This window comes from Nothobranchius furzeri, chromosome 14, assembly GCF_043380555.1.
Source record: "Nothobranchius furzeri strain GRZ-AD chromosome 14, NfurGRZ-RIMD1, whole genome shotgun sequence".
Taxonomy (NCBI): domain Eukaryota; kingdom Metazoa; phylum Chordata; class Actinopteri; order Cyprinodontiformes; family Nothobranchiidae; genus Nothobranchius; species Nothobranchius furzeri.
Genome location: NC_091754.1, coordinates 15,468,572 through 15,489,720, shown reverse-complemented (window position 1 = coordinate 15,489,720; position 21,149 = coordinate 15,468,572). Strand labels below are relative to the sequence as shown.

Below are 21,149 nucleotides of genomic sequence, written 5' to 3'. Positions count from 1 at the left end.
TCGACGCCGGATGATTACTACAGCTTGGTAGTTTCCTGCCCTCTTGCGACTCTTGGATTTTGTGCTCTAGTGTTTCTAGGATTTTTTGTGAACCTTTGGATCTTTTCCCTGTGCTTACCCGTTATTAGGTTTTGGAACGTTTTTGGACTTCTGTGACTTCTCTGGATTACGTCTTTGGATTTCTGCGACTCGTCAGGATTGCTCACCTGTGCCCCATAGGATTTCCGGACACAGCTCTCACCTCTCACCGCTCTCCTCTCGCTCCCTCTCCTGGACACCCCACTTGGATTCACCCTGGCGCCCAACCTACCCTCCCTCATTCCTACGCTCCCCTACTCCCAGTAAGTCTATTCTCTGCTCTCACCTAGTTTAGACTTACCTTCCTGGACTCACCTGTATCTGCCCCCCCCCCCCACCCCCACCCCTCAGACGCTGCGCTCCCTTTCTCTATCTCCACTGGGCTTTTCCAGTGCACCTTCAGTTCCCGTTTCAAAATAAAGATTCTTTTTTACCATAAGATCTGTGAGTGTGTGATTCTGCATGTCTTGGGTTAAGCGCATTCCCCAAACCATGTCAGTTGGCTTTTCGACAAGGAAATTTTTTAAGTTAGCAAAATGTATAGAGTGTGTGGAAAAACAGACAAATGGTACTTTATCCTGCTATGTAAAATAATGTTTTTGTAAATATAATCAATTTAATTTAATCAATTTCCCTCTGGGATTAATAAAGTATTTTTGAATTGAATTGAATTTGAATTGAATTGAATTTGAATATGGCCATTTTTTCTTTTTGTTATATAGTGTCCAATTAGTCTATATACTGGCTGGGCACATGTTGTGCATGACACATTCATCCATATTTCAAAAGCCATGACATGTTTATTTATTTGGCAGACGCTTTTATCCAAAGCAACTTACAATTTATAACCTATAGGGCATGTTGTGATCTGTGGGGGAGACCAGAGTACCCGGACAAAATCCACGCATGCATGGGGAGAACATGCAACTCCACGCAGAAAGGCTGCAGCCGAGTTTCGAACCTGCAACCTTCGTGCTGCGAGGCAACAGTGCTAACAACTGCGCCACCATGCAGCTCATAGCCTTTGCCAAGTAAATGTCTTGGATTATGAGCTGTTTTACATAAGCCTCTAATAGTTTTATGCTTTTCTAGATGGACTCACATTATCTTCAAAAATCATTTTTGGGTGTTCCAGAAATCAAAGTTGAATCTCTGACATCAGTATAACCCCAACCCATACTGATGATGCACTAAACAGCATGTTTTAGACTTTGCTCCATAGCAGTCAATTGAAAGAAATGCGTTGCCATTGAAAGCTTGTCAACTCGTTCTGCGGGATTCTGTTTATCCCTTGACTAGACTAAGAAAATATAGAAAACATGCAAGTGAGCCCAGAGCCAGAGTTATGAAATGTGTCACTGGTGTACGAACGCAACCCCAAACATGGCCAGTCTGCCCCCACTCTTTTGAAGAAAAAATAACTAACTCGGGCTTTATTTTTTCTGCACAGAGCACCTGATGCAGTGAGTCACTGGGTTGCTCTTGTGACAGGCAACCAGTGGTGCAGCAAGATCAACAATAATCTTAAATAGTGGCCCCAACCACCAATAGTGGGAAACAACATAATTTCAGACATTTTATTTCCCCTGTTCATTTTTTTTCCCAGTTCACAAATTCTAATTTGGGTTTACCAGGTCTGCCCAACTGTCTCCATCTGACCCAACACCAGATGAAACTCATGTAAAGCTGATCTAGGACTATGCAAACTAAAGAAAGGACCTACATGATGTTCGAACATGGTGTTTCTTAGCATGTGTTAAAGGAGTGGGAAACATTTATTCAATACATTTGCAGTGGTCTCTGGTAGGAATGAATGCCTTGCCAGCTGTACTAAGGGCAAAAAAAGCTCAGTAACGCCTGAATCCGCACAGACAACTTTGTCACATCAGAAGAGCGCGTAACCAACAGGATTTAGAGTCTTATTTCCTGATATTTGAACATCTTATCTCAGATTTGATAACAGTAACGCAACTCTACCACTGACTGTGTTTGATCTGCGACATGAATGTTTTATCTCCGCTAATAACAGAAGCCTGGATATTGCTAATGCTAATGGTTAGCTTCTGCTAGCCGAGACGTTCTCTGCTGATTCTGGATGTTAAATCAACAACAGTCTTCCCTGTTGCGTGCCAGTATGGGTGAGTCCAAGTGACCGCTTGATGATAAGAGCATTAAGACTTTTCATATCCTAACTTTTTAAAGTCTATTTTCCATCAGAAGCTAATGCAAGAGATGGGTAGGAGACTATTTTCATGTTCAGTCTGCATTAAAACTCAAGAGTGACTGATTACAATGAGAAATAATCATTAAAAATATGTTTTTCAGTTAACAAGACCTTTAAACAACTTGGATTACCTTCTCAGTGATCTACTGGTATGAGTGTCTGCCCAGGGACTAGAAGATCGGGTTTCAAATCCTGGTTGGGTCATACTAAAGACTTTAAAAATGGGATTCAATGCCTACCTGCTTGACACTCAGCTTTAAGAGGTTGGATTGGGGGGGTTAAACCACCAAATAGTTCCGGGGCATAGAAGAAGATAAAAAAAAAATCACTTCACAATAACAAAAATACAAAAAACTAAAAATGAACAAGATTCAAAAATGCTTAAAAAATATTTAAAAAAACTGGGACAATGGTGATTAAGTATGTGAAGAAGGAGAAATGGTAAATGAACTGTATTTGATATAACACCTTCTAGAGTCCTGGAACCCCCCAAGGAGCTTTACAACACAATCAGTCATTCACCCATTCACACCCTGGTGGGGATGAGCTACGATGTAGCTCCAGCTGCCCTGGAGCGCACTGCCAGAGTCGAGGCTGCCGAGCACTGATGCCATTGGTCCCTCCGACCACCACCAGCAGGCAAGGGGGGTTAGGAAAATCAATTTCCCTCTGGGATTAATAAAGTATTTTTGAATTGAATTGAATTGAAAGGTGTATTGCCCAAGGACACAACGACAGCAACACACTGAGCGGGGCTTGTACCTGCAACCTTCAAATTATGGGGTGAGCACCTAACTCCTGTGCCACCATCACCCCAGAAAGTGAATGAGAAGGAGATAATCAGTGGTAGAGCTGAATGAGAAATTGATAGTGATGAAGAATCAACTGAAGTTCACGCAAAAGACAGCCTGAACAGAGGAGTTTTCAGCTGCATTTTAAAGGAGACCACTGAGCCCACTGATCTCAGGCCAGTTCCAGAGTCAGAGTCTGGGGGCCACAGAAGCAAAAAGTAGATATTTTGCCTGTTGCGCTGCACAACCAGCAGGCTTTGATCACTGGACCTCAGGGAACTGCTGGTGGTGTAGGACTGGGAAGATCACAATGTAAGATGTTGCTTGTCCGTGTAAGGCCCTAAAAACCAGAACCGGGATCTGGAGATGAACCCTGAAGTTAACTGGCAGCCAGTAAAGCTGGAGGAGAAGTGGGGACTTATGGGACTTTAATTATAATCAAGTAGCTAATTACTTCAAATCAAACTAATACAGGTTTTTCAGTCACTGCCAACATGGGCCTCCAAATAGGTCCAAACGTTTTTGTTTCCTGCTTAGAAAATGATCAGAAAAGAAAGGAAAATATGTGTTATTGTTGGCTGCTTTATTCATTCAGAGAAAAGCCTGACCAAGGTTAGCTGGAACTCAACCCAAACTGGTTTTTCCATCAGCCACTCTTCAGCAATGACATGAAACATCTAAAAACCTATTGGTTTGTTTTTCTTTCAGAGAACTCAATGACAACAAACCAAACAGGTTTCCCATCACTGCTTATACATAGATAAAAATAATGTTCTTAAAGTTCTTTTCAAGTTAAAGGAGAAAATGGATCAAAGGACACCAACAAAGACATTCAGACAAATAAAACCTCAAATATGCAATGAGTTGTGCAGTCATATAGGTTGTATAACAGATGTATTTGTGAATAATAATAATAACAATAATAAGGCATAGGTTTTATATAGCGCTTTTAACCATAAAGATGCTTTACAATCAGAGAGAAGGAGACAGTAAAATAAATTAACAGGCTTTATTTGCTTGATTAAACAGGTAAGTTTTCAGGCGTTTTTTTAATTTATGAGAATAAGAAATCACCTTCGGTTCCTTGTTGATTTTGTCGGAGTTGAATCCACCAGTTGAGATGTATTATGACAGTGACTGTCTGCGTTGCACAGGACAGTCTGCAGGAAAGGGAAGAATCCAGTGCTTGGAAGGTTACGGGGTGCAACATAGCCTAAAGGGATGAGATTAAGTGCATCTTTTAGAAAACTGGTAAAAAAAAAATTTAAATAAATTGATCTAGTGACAAAAACGTAAAACATTCAATTCAAGTCAATTTTTCATGTTTATTTTCAGATTCCACAAATATGTTCTGCCAGCAACTGACGTAAATAAAAATTACACTTTCATCATTTACCGTACATAATCTATGCCATCTTTTGTTGCAAAAAGAAAAGAAATAATCCCAGCTGGGGCTGCAGAGAAAGAAAAATGGCGTGTGGCAAGCATGAACATAAAGTAGCATTCAAGCAGCAGAAATCCCTGAATGGAACAACTGGTTTGTGGTATTCCTTCCTGGTATCTGACGGAGTTCAAAAATAATAATAAACATGAGTTATGATGCTTTTCGAAGAAATAAAAAAATCCACAGCATGCGATCTTTTAAAAACGTTGCCTATGCGGTCATGGTTTGCATCCATACGCCCAGTTTTATTATGTAACTGTAAAAAGAAGTGAATTTAAAAAGAAAACTTTGACTCATGAAAGGCAAACAAGGAGAACAAAGCAGTGTGTATTTAAACTGCCATTAGAATGAGCGTATCCATCAAAAAACCAGCATTAGAGGCACCAAACTAAAAAAAAGGGTAGAGGCTGTAAAATCCCTACCTTGCTTGAAACTAAATCTCATGGTGAATGAACACATCTTTAGGTCTGTATGCTTGTTTTCCACACTAACTTCCATATGTGGAGCTGGAACACATTTCTGACAACTACATGCCATCTCAGAATTACTGAAATGCTGTTCTACAATAAGTGACATAATGCGGAACTACTCTAGCGCCTTTTAAATAAAATGTGAAAACTTTAATGTATTCATCTGCTTTTCTGTCAGTGGGTTTGCATGCACATCTAAGTCAATAATCGAGCTAAAGCTTAAACCAAATTGGTAGCTTTTATCCTAGATTACATGTCCGATGGAAACTGGAACTATTGAAGTGCGCTCGACCCCCATGATGGTAGCTTATAGCAGCCTATAGCACACAAATAGCGAACAAACACAGGCGCTTGCAGGCGCGCAGGGGGGGGGGATCTGTTCCCCCCAGATTTAGATTGACCCCGATCCGTCCCCCCCAAAACCTTGACCAGCTTTTAAAATATAAAGCTGAAGATAATTCATCTTTCACAACGTGGTTGTCTGCAAAAAGGGGAGTACACACGTCTTGGGATTGTCAAAATGAAATGATCAGTTTGTTGAATTCATCCATTATTAGGGAAATTGCAGATGAAGTTTGGTCCCTCCCAACATTACAGTACTCCGTCACTATGGACGGGACAAGGGATATCTCAGGTGTGGAGCAGCAGGCCCTTTGTGTGCTTTATGTTGACCATGATTTGCTGGTACATGAAGAGTTTAATGGGTTGTACGAGACAACTTCTACAACTGGTGAAAATCTTGCCAGGATAATTTTTGATGTACTGTTGAGGTTGAATTTGCCAGTTTCAGGTCTTAAGAGGTCAGGCATATGATGGTGCTTCAAATATGTCAGGAAAATACTCAGGCGCACAGGCAGTTATTCAATGAGCACAGCCATTAGCACCATATGTACATTGTGGTGCTCATTGTGTATATTTAGTTACACAACACGCTTGCTCCGCCTCCTCTGTTGTACGCAATGATCTTGACTGGATTCATGAGTTTGACACATTTTTTGGTCAGTCTAGTAAGCTGAAAGGCACATTTAAAGCCATTGCTATTTCAGAAGGGGAAGGGTCATTCCAGTCCATCAGACCTTTATGTCCCACAAGGTGGACTGTACGCTCACCTGCTATTCGTGCCATTCTTCGGCAATATGGGATAGTACTGGAGTCACTAGATCAGATGTCCACAAGTACCTCTGAATCTGCCAGTCGGGCAGAGAGCTTACATGCTCGACTGCAACAGGGTAATGTAGTACTGGGGCTTAGGCTTGCATTAGACGTGATCAGTGAATTAGAAATGCTGAATGCATCTCTCCAGAAAAACACACAGACGATGGAAGGCTTGCTCTCTGCAGTTTCCCTTGTCAAAAACAGTTTAAAATCAAAAAGAAATGCTGAACACTTTGAGACGATCTTTAAGGAGGCAGAGGACATGAGTGACAAACTGTCTAGAGCCCATTGTTCTACCACGCACACATAGGCTCCCTAAAAGATATTCTGAGCAAGTTCCTGCACAGCACCTAGATCAGCTGTGGAGTTTTACAGAACAGAGTACTACCGTGTCTTAGACACAGTAGATGATCAAATCAGTCACAGGTTTATGCAACCAGGGATCCGAACTCTGAAAGAATTGGAGGCCTTGCTCCTGACTCCCACAATGAGCAATGCAGCAGCTCAGAAATACCCTGAACTGCAAGTGGAAGACTTGAGAGTACAATTGGCAATGTTTAAAAGCAAGTACAATGACACCACAACTGCAGATGCTGCACATGCTTTAAAAGAAATGCCCCTTGAAGTTCATGCCATATTTGATCAGGTTGAGGCATTAGTGAGACTGTTGATGGTGGTGCCTATATCATCCGCTGAGGCAGAACGCAGTTTCAGTGGGTTACGGACGCTAAAAACATTGGTTGTGGTCAACCAGGAGTCAGAAAAGACTGAATGGAGTGGCCATGTGCCATATTCACCAGGAGAGGCTGGACAGTTTGAACAGATGTGAAATTGCCCAACAGTATGTACAGGGGACTGAAAGAAGGAGAGAGGCTTTTGGGTCCTTTACTTAATCATTTTTTGATGGTTCATTTGTTTGCCTGAGTGAATTTAAAACTATCTTTTATACTACATGTTTTATATGTATATACATATACATATATATATATATACATATACATATATATATATATATATACATATACATATATATATATATATGCATGTATATACATATATGTATATATATAAAATGTATATATACATATATGTATATATATACATATATATATATATACACATGTATATATATATATAATATATATATATATATGTACACATATATATACATTCATGTATGTATATATATATATATATATATATATATATATATATATATATATATATATATATATATATATATATATATATATATATATAGTTATTGGAAAGGGATTCTAATTTAGTAGTTCTCAAAGTTGGGGATGGGAACCCACTTGGGGTCAAACATGTAAGTGTGCGGTCTTGAAATCCTCTTGAGAAAAAAATGTAAATGTCAGAAATGTAAATATCTCTAATGGCAATTAGAAAGCGACTAACTTTTATAAATCAAAGCAAACTGATAAAAGCAAATATATTGGTGATGTTGATGGTGTTGTCATTGTGCTACTTTTTCAACTAACTCAGAAACCAAGAGTCGGGGTGATAGGCCTCATAAATTCTAATTTTGTTAGTCAGAGACTGAAAAGTTTGGAAACCACTGCTCTACGTGATAAGTGAATATCGTTCTTTATTATATTTTATGTGCAGTTTTTTACATAGGGCTTTTTATGTTTTCTGTAGTTTGGTATGCCGAAAATCAGTTGATGTTTAAATAAAACATATTTTGCATAAAGCATGACGTTTTGGTTAGTTATTGATTGGGAGAATAACAAATGACTGACTTGAATAGTGCTGATCAGGTAGAGCTTTGTTGCCAGCGTTCCATTGCACAATGGCTTCAAACACGTGTATAATAGTGTTCATTTTTTGTAAACCATTGGATGAAATTACACAAACTGACTGAGCTCTAGTTAAGGCTCTTGCAATTGCTTGTGTATGTGTACGTGCGTGTGTGTGTGTATGTATTTGGGGGAGGGTACATTGGAACTTTGTCTCCCCCAGTTTGACAATCCTATCTACGCCCCTGGGCGTGAGTGAAACAGATGGGAGTAAAAGCAGGATATGTAAAATGGCCGAAGGAATGGACGACAGCACTACAGCATAGTACATTTGGTACGTATTGTACTGTTTGACGGAGTTGCACGTCAGATCGGTTCGACTTCATAAGATGTTTACATGCATTTAAAAAGTTCGACGTCAATCGAACTAAAGCGCTAATTTGGTTTTATGACACTGATTGTAAACCAAGTGGCAAATTCTCCCTGCCGAATGTGGAGCCTACAGGGAAGTGACAAAAATTGTAGTTCCCCCCTCATCCACTAGGGGCCGGCTCTAAAACAAAGCAAATTCCTATTGACTCCCACATTAAAAATGCTAACTTCACAGCAGAAATAAACATGTTCACAGCCTGAGTCATGACAAATCTACGAGAGTGGTGTCTTTTGTAACTCAGTTGCTTAGATGAAATTAAAGCTTGAAATTATGAATAATTAGATTTTGATTGAGATGTAGCACATGAGCAGTCAGCGCTAGCTAGCAGCTTGCACCAGGGAAGGCCTCAGCCTCACGTTAAAAGTGTTTGGCCATTTTGATCCTCTGAACTTGACTGTTAGTTGCAGACTCTGTATAAATTGTGCCATTAACAAAGATGCCTTGCTGTGGTCTTTGCTGCACTAACAGACCATCCTAGAAGTCTCTGTTCAATTTTTTTTGTCAGTAAAATTCCAGTTTTGTACTTTAATTTGCTGGTTCATTCGTGTAAAATACTGTATATTTAACATAACGTTGCTTGTTTTAAAATGGGTTGAAATTTGACATCTTGGGAGACCACACAGCCACTTGGTAAGTTGATGCATGAGTCATTCAACCGCAGTTTTATGGATTTAAAAAACCCTCCGTTAGCTTCGGTTAGCTCATTTAGCTTGTAGCTATATCGGCTCAGAGTTTAATGGGTGTCGATTACCTGCCTCCACCTTCATACCTCCGCTTTCAGCTGCACCTCTTTGCCCATTTTTGTATTGTCTGTGTGTGTGTGGCACGGCCAAGATGGCAGTGGTGGGAACCGCCCACTGGGCTTTAGTTCACCTCTTCCGTTGATCCATAGTTGATCCACAATTTCTACGATCATTGACTTAACTGCTCAGTCTTAAATTTTGTATTTTGTTGTTTTTTTCTTCAATCTAATTTTATTCATGAATTTTAAATTTGATTTTTAAATCTACTGTTTTATGTTTTCTCTGTTCTCTTGCACCTGAAAAGCACATTGAATTGACTCTGCATGAAATGTGCTTTATGAATTCAGCTGCCTTGCCTAATCTTTTATGCAAGAGTGCCTTCAAATTTAGTTCTAGACCAAATTTAAAACATTATGAAAGTTCTATTTCTAAACTTTTCAGTTGAGTTGGTTATTAAAGCTAGTTTTGTTATATTTTCTGAGTTTTTCTAACACATAAAAAAAGGGTATAGATTTATGTTGTTGCTTTTTTAATAATCCATCCCGTAGAGATGCTCAAATTACAAATGAATGCTTTATCCGAATATGACCCATTTATAAAAGACTTAGCAAACAAAGGTGGGTGGGTAAGAAGCCTAAGCATAAACTTATCCAGATCAAATTGCTTTTAATTTGGAGAAAGAGGTTCACCTCAGCTGTGATCTGTGTAAATGTGACACAACCTGAAATGCCTTTCTCTTTCCCTCCCTTTACAGGAAACCTCTCAACCATGGAGACACAAAGGTCTGACACTCCTTTCTGAAGCAACTTCACCCACATCTGACCAGCTGGAACAATGTGGTCTCAACTCCACAGGATTAAAAATACACAACAACAAAAAAGGAGCGTTGACACTGAGTCAACTGGTTTGTCATAATTCTAAATATGAAGAGGAATGGGTGTTGGGATTAAATTCCTAATTTGTTTGCTCTACGTGCGGAACTGGTGACCGTCTGAAGCATTAATCAAACTCCTGCAGTCTTAGGATGGTTCTAAAATGTTTATTTCATGTTTTATTTTGCTTCTAAAATATCTAAATGAAAAGGTTTTTACACCTGAATAAGATTTGAAAATACATTTTAAACAGGCCAGTTTAACACTCACATGTGTTTGTTGGAAAGGCAGGGAAATGGTACCGGGTCACAGCAATGAGGATGAAGATGACCAAAGGCCAGGCTATCAGAGTCATGGACCACGTCTGTTAAGGAAAATAAAGCAATCATTTATCTAATTATACAACATATATATATATATATAGGTGCTACATCCTATATATGTTCATTTTTTATGTGAGGTTATGATGGCTGAATGTCACCCACCGGCTGTCTGATGATTGACAGTCCATTCTTCCAGAGAAGGAGTTTCAGCTGTCTGAAGAAGGCCATCAGTGCAGGAGGCTGGAAGAAACGTATTTCAATTAAACATTTATTCATGAACTTTATGTAATTTAAGAGCCTTTAATCACCTCTTAAACTAATGTAATATGTCTGTTTTACCGGAAAAACTAACTCGGGAATGATTTCATTTTCCCAGAAAAGGTAAAGGAAGACTTTATGAGACCTTATTATGAAGAATTACCATCAAAAGCAGAGTAACGTAATTTATGAACAAAAATCATGTCCAACTAAATACTGAGCTTTGCTGAAATCAATAAAGTCACAATAACTTGTTCTGAGTGACTCATAACGTCATAATTTCATGTAATGTGCTTTAATGATATGGACTCACCTGTCGGTTGTTGTTTTTTTTTTAATTGGCTAAATCGTTATTCACGAGACGTCGTTAATAAGGACATCGTGCCAATAGACAACTAACAGGATGTCCTGTCCATCAGTCGCTCACAGGAAATCCAAACAGAGCAAAAATTTTCTCTTAAAAGCTGAAAATAAACGAAAAATGTTTTCTGAAAATAAAAATGTTCTCCGAATGACTTAGTAGTTGCTGTATCAGCCGGTCTCCTTCGGTGAATGACGGTGAGCGTGGCTCCTCCTCCTAGCCGTGTAAAGGTGTGTCCAAAACAAGAAAAAGAGGCTTGACTTCCTCACTCAGTTAGGAAATAGAAGAGTTGAGTTTCTATCCTTAAACCCATTTAAATAAATGAATCGGAAATATAAGAATATATTTAAAAAAAATCTTTTTTTATCTCACCTGGCAACATGATGGCTTTCATTCCTGTCTAAATCTCCTAAAGACCCATAAATCAGATTATTTTATAATCAAATTAAATACCAAAACCTTTTTTTTTTACTGTAAATAAAATCAAAACTCTTCTTGGGCGAGCTATTCTATATTAAATCTAACATTGTTGCTCTATTCTTAAAATAATGACCAGTTTGGCACAGTAGCATCATATTTCACATTCATTTTGGGAGCTGTTGTTGAGGAGGGATGGATCTCTTTAGGGAAAAGCAACAATATGAGAGTATTCCACTGGGAAAGGTGGATAAAAAGAAACTGAGTTTCATCTAGATATCTAAACAAAACCAAAATGAGGTTGAAGGCACTAATACTTAAATGTGACAATAAAAACACCATTAAAAATCAACTTATTTTTTAACCTCACCTGGAAACATGATGGCTTTCATCTCTATCTGACTATAAGACACAAAAAGCAGATCATATTTAATCTAAAAATTCTCTAAATTCTTCATGGGTCGGCCATCTTATAGCAATTTGAACACTTTTATTCTATTCTTAGAATAATAATAATAAAAAGACAACTAGTTTTTGCTACGAAGCATTAAATAGTGCTTTGTACACCTGTTATTGAGCAGACAAATCTCTTTAGGGAAAAACTGCCCCGTGACACTAATCCACTGGGAAAAACGGGGAAAAGGAAACTAAGGATGTTCCAGACGTTTCAGAAATCAAAATTAGGCTGAAGGTGCTCAAATGGGATTTCAGTTGATAACTAATAATCATGTAAATTATGTTTCAGAATACTGAATATGAGGAGCAAGGTTCAAGGAAGCAAGTAAGGAAATACTCGTTTTCAGAATTTGGGTGAAACTTCACTATACAGAAACAACTGTCTACGGGGGTTGCAAAGACTTTTACATTGTTCTGTAGAAACATTGTGACAGACAAATAAATTATTTATTTTTACCAGATCCCAGAAAGTAAGTGCAAAACAGCATGACAATAAAAATGCTCTGGGTGGGGTTAAACTGGGGCATGTGGCATTAAAGACCAAGAAAAGAAAGAATCAATGGGGTAGCTATACAGGTTTTTAATCTTGATAATCATGATATTTGTGTGTGTGTGTGTGTGTGTGTGTGTGTGTGTGTGTGTGTGTGTGTGTGTGTGTGTGTGTGTGTGTGTGTGTGTGTGTGTCTTTACCACCACGTTATGTCTGACAGAGAGCAAAGAGCACTATAAAAAGATGCCAAATGACACTTCTGAGCTTTTATTTTGACACAATAAAGTTACCAGCCATTAGAAAACAATTAGTCACAATACTGGGTGTGCTTGAGTCAAAAATAAATAAAAACAAGGTAACATACTGTCATGAAACATCCAAATAAGCCATCTAGTTTAAAAATAAATGCAGATTTAATTATTGAACTTTACATTAATACCATATTTGGGTCATCTGAGTAGAAATGTCAGTCACTTTTAATGGAACAACACTAAAACATGGATAGGGAAATGAACCAGTACAAAATATTTTGTACAAAAATGTTGCTGTTAAACACTGTTGTTGGCACTTGTGTGTCGGGAAATTCAGAGGTAACCTTAGTAAACTATTTTCCAGTGTGTGGGCTGTTCACATTGTTTCTCAGAGTCTCCACAGAAGCGGTTGTATGTAGTTTTGGGGTCGAAGTTCAGAATTTCTCTTTCTTCGTGGATTCGGAAAGAGAAGGTGGACACCGACGTTCCGATGAAAAACCTGAAACACAAATAATAATTTAAATAAAGAGAGAAACACTGAAGAATGGTTACAGATAAAGCTTGAGTCATCCTGACAAGCTTTTCGAGTTGAGGAACTCTTTATAAATGATAATGATGGTAAACTAGTTTTTGTTTAACAGTTGAACTGGTAATTAAAAGTCCCAGAGTGTTACCAGAGCAAATTCAACAATTAAACATGTTTTACATTGAAATCCTAAAATAGGGACACGTCTACCAATTTTATGGTATTTTAAATCCATCACAGGTATTTTATTTGTTAATTCAGAAGCCAAATATCAAGAAATCAATGATGCTCAGTCATCTCCCGTGTACTAGCTTAACTGTCCTTGAACGTCCCGGATTCGGTCTGTAGAACAAAAAGCACATCTACCCAATCACTTCTCCGTGAGCTATCGTTTTAAACAAAAAATAGAAAAAAAATTACTCACATAAACAGCAAATCAAACGGTGAAAAACACACTTTTGAGTGTGTGAAAAGGTTTTTAATTGTTTAATGATAAAGAGACCGGCAGAAAGGTATTTAATAGAAATTGTAAACAAGGGAGATCTGTTTAAAACTAAATGTGCCAATGTTATGGCACCATTATGATGCCTTATAAAAATGTTAATCATCATATAAGTGGAGTCTGTTTAAAACAGATCCCCGGCGTTGAAAGGTAGGTCTGGGTTACAAGGATGCATCAAATCTGAGTATTACAAATTAAAATTATTTTATTTTCATTTTAACTTGAAACAAAGTCAGACCTCTCTTTCTCACATTTTACAGTTTGCTCTTTCAAAGTGATTCTTTCTTCTTTTCATCATTTGATTAATGACTTAATGTCCTACCAGATAAAAAGGTGCCCCCTGCAGGCCATTAACCAGAATGCATGTTTAAGATTATTATTAATGAATTATAAATATTAGTATTAGGACAATTTAGCCATTGAAATCTACTTTCATCCTAACTCAAAGCTTTATGTAAGTGTGATGTGTACCATGCATATAACATTAGAAAATTACTTATTAAATGTTTTCTTGGCTTTCTTAAATAAATCCATACTGGAATTAACGGCCGTGCACCTGAATGCAACGCTTGCCTCTCAACAGAACTATAAAAGCTATTTTAATCTAAATTCTATCCAATGTTTCAAATCGTTTGAGATGAAAGTATCTGTGAAAGCAACAGAAACGACCTTGCATGAGCACAAATCCACTGGTCAATAATGGCCACTCCTCCATCCTTCAGCAGCTCCAGGTCTTCCTTGGAAGGCTCAAACCGTACCATGTCAGGCAGCATTCTGTTCAGCTCCTTCAGTTCTACACATGTGCACACATTGTAAAGAATAACCACATAATTTATAAAGTATTATCCTATATTCTGTTGTTTATATTGTCTACTTGTGTATTTAAATTGGAAAATATTCTGTAAAATCATTAGAAAAACTCCAGTTTGATTATACTGAAACCTTTTTACATCTATTGAGGAATATGAAGTTATTTGATTTCTGAGAGGCATCCTCACCCTCCCCATCTGCATCAGTTGCAACAAACACTGTGTCCAGTTTGTGTTTCTTCATCAAGCTTCTTATTTTCTTGACCGCCCCCTTTAGGCTGGGTACGTCGTCTCTGTGACCCCAGATAAAGTCCTTTCTGCGCAGATGAACCCCCAGATACGGACCACCTCTTGCAGAACCAGGTTTAGCCTTATGAGGAAACAAATAAACACATCAACCATGACTCACACACACTGTGTTATTTTCTTTTTATGGAGATGTTTAAAATAATTAACAATAGTTGGGTGTATTGCACGGAGCAGGTTGTAGAAATTTTGCAGAAACAGGCAGGATCCTGATGTTTTGAGGTGAGCAACAAAACAGGCGAATGCTATTTTTAGAAGATCTGAACCGCTTTACCTGTCCTGACATCTCTTCATAACAGGCAACTGGGTTGATCTTCTTGGGATTTACTAAAACTCACCAGACACCTTTGATATCCATCACCTGAGCATTTAGTGGAGTCCTGTTGGCTCATTTTCAGTTATTATTTAGAGTTCTTGTGTGCCACTTTGAATCCATTCTTGCAAAGATGCAGTTGTACCGGAGTAATCCTGGGAAATATGTTCTATTTATTACTCATAGCACTAGGAAATACTGGGAGTGGGAGTCATTAGGCTCCTTGTGATTTGATTTGGTTAAAATTCACTTTTAATCTCGATTTGCCCTAAAGATTGAGTTTTAATTGCTTTTTCATGAACTCTGATGACCTTTTAAAGGCGTAGAACACTGAAAACCCATTTTTTAATGATTATTTCTGATTATGATCAGTCACTCTGAGTTTTTCATGCAGGATGAACATGAAAATATTCTCCTACACCTACCTCCTGCATTAGCTTCTGATAGAAATAGATGATGATCCATCTATGTGCTCCTAATTAATGGTCCCAGAACTTCACAGTTCTGCTTCTTAAGTTCCTCATGCATTTATTATTAATTTTAATAATTAATTAAATTGATCTAGCAACTTTTTAAAATTAATTCACAATCACATAATATTTATCCCAAGTTAATATTAGTAATTACCTCTGAACATCTCATGCAAACAAATACAGTATCAGATAGGCACACCGCACTTCTACGATGAAAAAATACCTCATTTTACCGTACTGAACTGGTCCAACAACAGAGACGCTATGTATATGAAAGGCCAAAGCCGCCTCCACCTCCTGAGGAGGCCGAGGTCCTTCTGAGTTAGTTCTCTTCTAAAATCCTTTCATCACTCTGTTGTTGGCTCTGTTATTCACTCAGCTGTGCTCTGTAGGCAGCTTTGACTGAAACAGAAAGAGACTGAACAAGCTAGTTTAAAAAGCTAGCTTGGTTCTGGGCTGCCAACTAGTTTCAGTTGAGGAGATGTGTGAAACAAGGATGTTGAGGAAAATGACCTCAATTTTGGAAAACCCCTCCCACCCGCTGCTTACCACTGTGGAGTCCATGGAAAGCTCTTTCAGAAAGAGACCGAGACATCCAAGACGTAAAACTGAATGCTACTGTAGGCCATTCATCCCCTCTGAATGAGTGCATAACTCGTTAACTAGTACTGGCATTATCCTGGTACACAATAGCATCAATGCACTATTCAGTATGTGTTCAATCCTTGTGCAATACTGGGTGTACAGTGATCCCTCGCTACTTCGCAGTTTGTTTATCGCAGATTCACGACTTCGCGGATTTTTTCTTTGGAGCCTTATTCAAGGGAAATTCACAGATTTGCGGTATTTTTCACCGATTCGCGGTATTTTTCTATGCGAAATATCAAGAAATTCCTGTTTTTTTTCCCATCAATTTCATCATAAAATGCACTTTTTGTAATAAAACTATAAAAAAACCAAGAAAAAATTTTTTTCTTGAGTTTTACCCACAAAAAGAGAATGTGATCATATTCAATATAGTACTGTACTGTAAATATGGTGTCCCTACTTCGCGGATTTTCACCTATCGCGGCCAGGTCTGGAACGCATCTACCGCGATAAACGAGGGATCACTGTACATTATCATGTCTGTGCCCTTTATGGTGCAAATTTCTGGAAACACAAGTTTCCTTTTTATTCGCTATTTTTAGTGGTTGAAGGTTAGAAAAAAAAGCTTATTGCCTTTGTGTGTTTACCTGTAACCTTGTAATTATTTTTCATCTTCCTTTTCTCTAAGTGTACGTGCTGCTGTAGCAAGTGAGTTTCCCCACTGTGGGATCAATAAAGTACATTCAATTCTACTCTATTCTATTCTAAATGGAAATGGTCACATAAAGTGGATTTTTCCAAAACTGGTAAAAAATAATAAAACTGTGCCATAATACTGTGCACAATGACTCACTTTCATACGAGTCCAGTCCTCGTTGTATGTTGTATGGTCTCTGTCATCTGTAGAGTTCAAGTATTTTGCTCTGAACGCATCTCCAATGAGTCGCAGGTGCTTAGCGAAAACCATGCTCCGTCGAGTCTAAAACAAATAAAATAGACAGCAAAATGTGTCTTTAACTTTATTTACCTCCATTCATAAGGAGTTTCTTTTGTTTTTTATTAATCAACCAAAAAGTTCTTTACAAAATAAGATTAAACTGAATTTTGGAAAACTGCAAACAAAAAAGAATCTCTACAATGACAGGAACATTCATGTTCAGAGTGAAACAAAAAAAAAGTCACATACTGTAAGTATATAGATCAAGAAAATAAATTATAACATATGATGGTAAAATTTCTAACATTTGGTTAATATTGCTGGCCTTACATCCCAGTAATCCTTCCCCGCGTAGTGGTCATGAAGAAGTGTCTCTGCTCTGTCAAGCATAACTGATCTATTAAAAAAACAGAAAGAAAACACAAAAACAAGTTCATTCGATCAAAATATCAGTGGGATCTGAAAAAACAAACCGTTACACCTCATTTTATCAACAATGCAATCACGTCATCTTACATTTGATCACAAAAAGGAAAACAATCAAAGGCTGAGATTCTTAGATTAAAGGATTAACACGCAAGAAATGACCTTTATTACAGCTGAACGTGTCAGGGTGTTATCACGGCATGTCTGATGGAATATACGAAGAACAACAAAAGTGACAAATCGCTAATGAAGCCACTGGTATTGTGTGTAGAACTGTGTACTCACACTGCTGAGATGTTTTTCTGAAGAACTGGGGCCATGATCGAGGCATGCCCTTGAGCTGATATACATGTAACATTTCGAGCTCTTGTTTCTTCATAGCCCCAAAACCAGCCCCTAAGCAAACACGAATGAAACAAAAAAGAAAAACAAGGTGCAAGAAACAAAAGCATAAGTAGATATTAGAGTACTCTGAATGTGATCTGTAGAAACTTCAAACTACTCTATGTTTTGTTGTTTTTTCACATTCATCAAATTATTTTATTGTATTCTTTACATGCTATTGTGAAATTAGATGTGCACTAAAAACATAAAGTGAAATTAATTATTTGTTTCTGTTATACTTCATAGTACAAACTTTAAAATGATGTTGAAAGCTCTGTGTTATGTGTTGTTTTACCTGTAGTAGCCCTGTTTATCTTTGGAGTACATTAGCTTCTCAATGCACGGCCTCTCATCAAGTTTTTCTTCCCATTTTCCATCAGTCCATCCCTCAGCGTAGTTCTGCAGTACCAGAACTTGATCAATAAATGGTCCTCCATTTTCTACAACCAAATAGAATTAAAGCATACTTAGATTTTTTAACACCCTTAATCAGATGGGCAGCAAAAGCAACTTTTGAGACTGTGATTGTAATTTACTCACCTGCAATAAATTCCTCATATTCAATGACAGGCACGTTGACCTGCAGGCTAGTGAGGCTGAAGAACTCGCCCCATGGGATACGAATCTGGTGAAGATCCGGACTTTGCCAGTGATAAAGACGACCCCATGGGGGAAGCACTAAAACCCAGTCATCCCCTTCTTTCCTCAAGGTCTTGACAAGGGATGCCATGCGGATATAGACATCTCTCCGCAAATTAAATCCCTCTGGAGGGTTTATATCATATAAAAGGTATCTGAGTGGAAAAAGAGACAAGTAGATATTTAATACATCTAGTTTGTAATCAATTTAAATACTAGTGCCCTGCTTCTTTAAAATGTGGTTTATTGACTCATTTAATTAACATAATTTTAATTAAGTCGGTTGTATAATCTATTGATCCTGCAAGTCTCATATTAAGAGAATGGATGCAAGCATAAGTACTGTGTAGTTTAGCAAAACTATTTATATGCCGAAAACCTTACCACCATTATATATATTTAGTAAACACTTTAAATAAAATGAAGATAATTGGTTAATAATTGTTACAAGAAATATCCTTTAAAATAGCATATTTCCTATTAGGTTTGGTTGAGAGACTCTCGCTACATAATAGGCGTCGAGGAGGAATTCATGCCTCAAAGGCAGCATGAAAATGTCACACCTGAGGCAAAAGTCATTACCTGGGGTTAAATTAGCGGGATAAAAAAGAACAACAACATTTAAAGCAGTAATAAGCCGCAACCAACTAAGATAGCATCCAAAGCTAACACGAGCAAATTTACCGTAACTCCTTAGCGGCAGCGACGGAAATAGAAGGTGTTTGACTCGCGCTGAACACATTATCACAGGCTATTGTTTCTAGTAATGAAAAAACTACTAAAAAAGACAAAAAGAACACGCAAAAAGACGTATAAACCACTTGTATATTAAATTTGCTGCACGCCATGTTTCGTCTCGGCCACGCACTTCCGGTAACAAGAGAGGCGTCTGTGCAGTTGCTTAGCAACAACCAATCACAAGCAGCCAGCAGTGGGGACGTAAAAGGAAGTTATTTTTGAAGAAGAAGAAGAAGAAGAAGAAGAAGAAGAAGAAGAAGAAGAAGAAGAAGAAGAAGAAGAAGAAGAAGAAGAAGAAGAAGAAGAAGAAGAAGAAGAAATCATTTCTAAAGCGCCTCTGAAGAAAAAAATCACGGGGCGCTTCACAAAAATATAAAAAATAGAGTAGAATAAGAAAGAGAGTGAGTAGGAAAGTGGGAAATCAGTGGATCCTAAAGAAGGTGGAATAGGTGGGGAGAGCAGAATAAAGAGAGTGGTGAAGAAGGTCATACAAAACTCAGCTTGAACAAGTGAGCTTTCAGCTGCTTTTTAAAGGAGTCCACTGATCTCAGGCTCAGGGGGAGAGAGTATCAGAGTCTGGGGGCCACAGCAGCAAATGATCTGTCAACTTTGGTCTTTAGCCTGGTGCGCTGCACAACCAGTAAGCTTTGATCACTGGACCTCAGGGACCTGCTGGGGGTGTAGGGACTAAGAAGATCACCAATGTAAGATGGTGCTTGTCCATGTAAGCCCCTATAGACCAGAACCAGGATCTTGAAATGAACCCTGAAGTTGACTGGCAGCCAGTGAAGCTGGAGGAGAAGCGGGGTGATGTGGGTGTGTTTGGAGGACTTGGTCAGAAGCCGAGCACAGGAATTCTGAACCACCTGCAGACGGTTCAGGGAGGTTTTGCTCAGACACGTGAAAAGAGTGTTACAGTAAAGTGTGAGGAGATGAAGGTGTGGATAACTGTCTCAAGTTCAGAGCGGGACAGAATGGGACTCAGCTTAGCAACGTTCCTGAGATGGAAGAGCGAACAAGAGAACTGACATGAGAATCCAGGGTGAGAGCTAGGTCAAAGGTCACGCCAAGATTCCTGACGGAAGGTTTGGTGTGAGAAGCAAGCTGACCAAGAGAGTCTCTGACTTTGGGAACCAACTTGTCTGGGGTACAGATGAGGATCTCAGTCTTATCTTCATTCAGCTGTAGAAAGCTCCCAGCCATCCAGGTTTTGATAGAGTCTAAGCAGATGTGTAACAGCTGCAGCTTGGACATCTCATGGGGCTTAAAGGAGATGTACAGTTGGATGTAATCTGCATAAAGATGGTATGAGATTCCTTTGAAGGAGCTCAGAATGTGCTGAAGAGGAAGCAGATAGAGGAGGAAGAGCAGAGGCCCCAGCACAGAACCTTGTGGGACACCATGGGTAAGAGAGGTGGTGGTCGAGGACCTAAACTTGGAGACGGCCACAGAAAAGGAGTGCTCAGAAAGATAAGAGGAGAACCACTCCAGAGCAGTTCCTAATAGGCCTACCCAGTCGCTCAGCCTCTCCAGTAGGTGATGGTCAACAATGTCAAAGGCTGCAGTCAGGTCCAGCAGGACCAGAACAGAACAGTCCCCTGCATCACTGTGAGTCAGAAGGTCATTAGAGACCCTAAGAAGAGCTGTTTCAGTAGAATGAGCTCTACGAAAACCTGACTGTCAGCAATCATAGATGTTAGGTTCATCAAGAGCAGCTGTGAGTTGTTTAGCCACAACCTTTTCCAAGATCTTGGAGATGAACAGAAGTTTAGAGATGGGTCTGAAGCTGCTATGTAGAGAGGCATCAAGACTCGGTTTTTTAAGAAGCGGGTGGATTACAGCGTTTTTAACATAAGCGGGGACCTGACCAGAAACCAGAGAAGCATTAAAAATGGAGAGCAAGCTGGGACCGATGGACTGAAAAGCACTTTTAAACAAAGATGAGGGTAAGATGTTGAGGGGGCATGCAGAGGTCTTCATAG

At 38.6% G+C, this 21,149-nt stretch overlaps 2 protein-coding genes across 2 annotated transcripts in view; both read right to left on the bottom strand.

The window, feature by feature from the left end:
- abca12 (ATP-binding cassette, sub-family A (ABC1), member 12) overlaps positions 1-12,395 on the bottom strand; it is a 95,212-nt gene extending 82,817 nt beyond the window's left edge. Inside the window, exons 1-4 of the mRNA XM_015966708.3 lie at positions 10,865-12,395; positions 10,456-10,533; positions 10,241-10,334; positions 4,168-4,306 (exon numbers count right to left, since the gene is read on the bottom strand). Of these exons, the coding sequence (XP_015822194.1) occupies positions 4,168-4,306; positions 10,241-10,334; positions 10,456-10,521 (299 nt within the window). The 5' untranslated portion in view covers positions 10,522-10,533; positions 10,865-12,395. The remainder of the gene's footprint in view (positions 1-4,167; positions 4,307-10,240; positions 10,335-10,455; positions 10,534-10,864) is intronic.
- Positions 12,396-12,526: 131 nt separating this feature from the next.
- On the bottom strand, positions 12,527-19,514 carry pofut2 (protein O-fucosyltransferase 2). The gene is made up of 9 exons (XM_015966709.3): positions 19,114-19,514; positions 18,331-18,584; positions 18,086-18,230; positions 17,692-17,802; positions 17,311-17,377; positions 16,897-17,022; positions 14,553-14,733; positions 14,224-14,347; positions 12,527-13,025 (listed from the first exon to the last, which is right to left on the bottom strand). The coding sequence occupies exons 1-9, from the start codon at positions 19,275-19,277 to the stop codon at positions 12,872-12,874; spliced, it is 1,326 nt and encodes a 441-aa protein (XP_015822195.1). The 5' UTR covers positions 19,278-19,514; the 3' UTR covers positions 12,527-12,871.
- Between the last annotated feature and the right edge of the window lie 1,635 nt (positions 19,515-21,149).

What these genes read in the sequence shown, in the direction of transcription:
- pofut2 (XM_015966709.3), bottom strand. Translation starts at nt 19,277, where the DNA reads ATGGCGTGCAGCAAATTTAATATACAAGTGGTTTATACGTCTTTTTGC. An exon ending in CAGAAAAACATCTCAGCAGT is followed by an intron (nt 17,378 to 17,691) that starts GTGAGTACACAG and finishes TTTTTTTAATAG; the next exon opens with ATCAGTTATGCTTGACAGAG. An exon ending in CGGGGAAGGATTACTGGGAT is followed by an intron (nt 17,023 to 17,310) that starts GTAAGGCCAGCA and finishes TATTTGTTTTAG; the next exon opens with ACTCGACGGAGCATGGTTTT.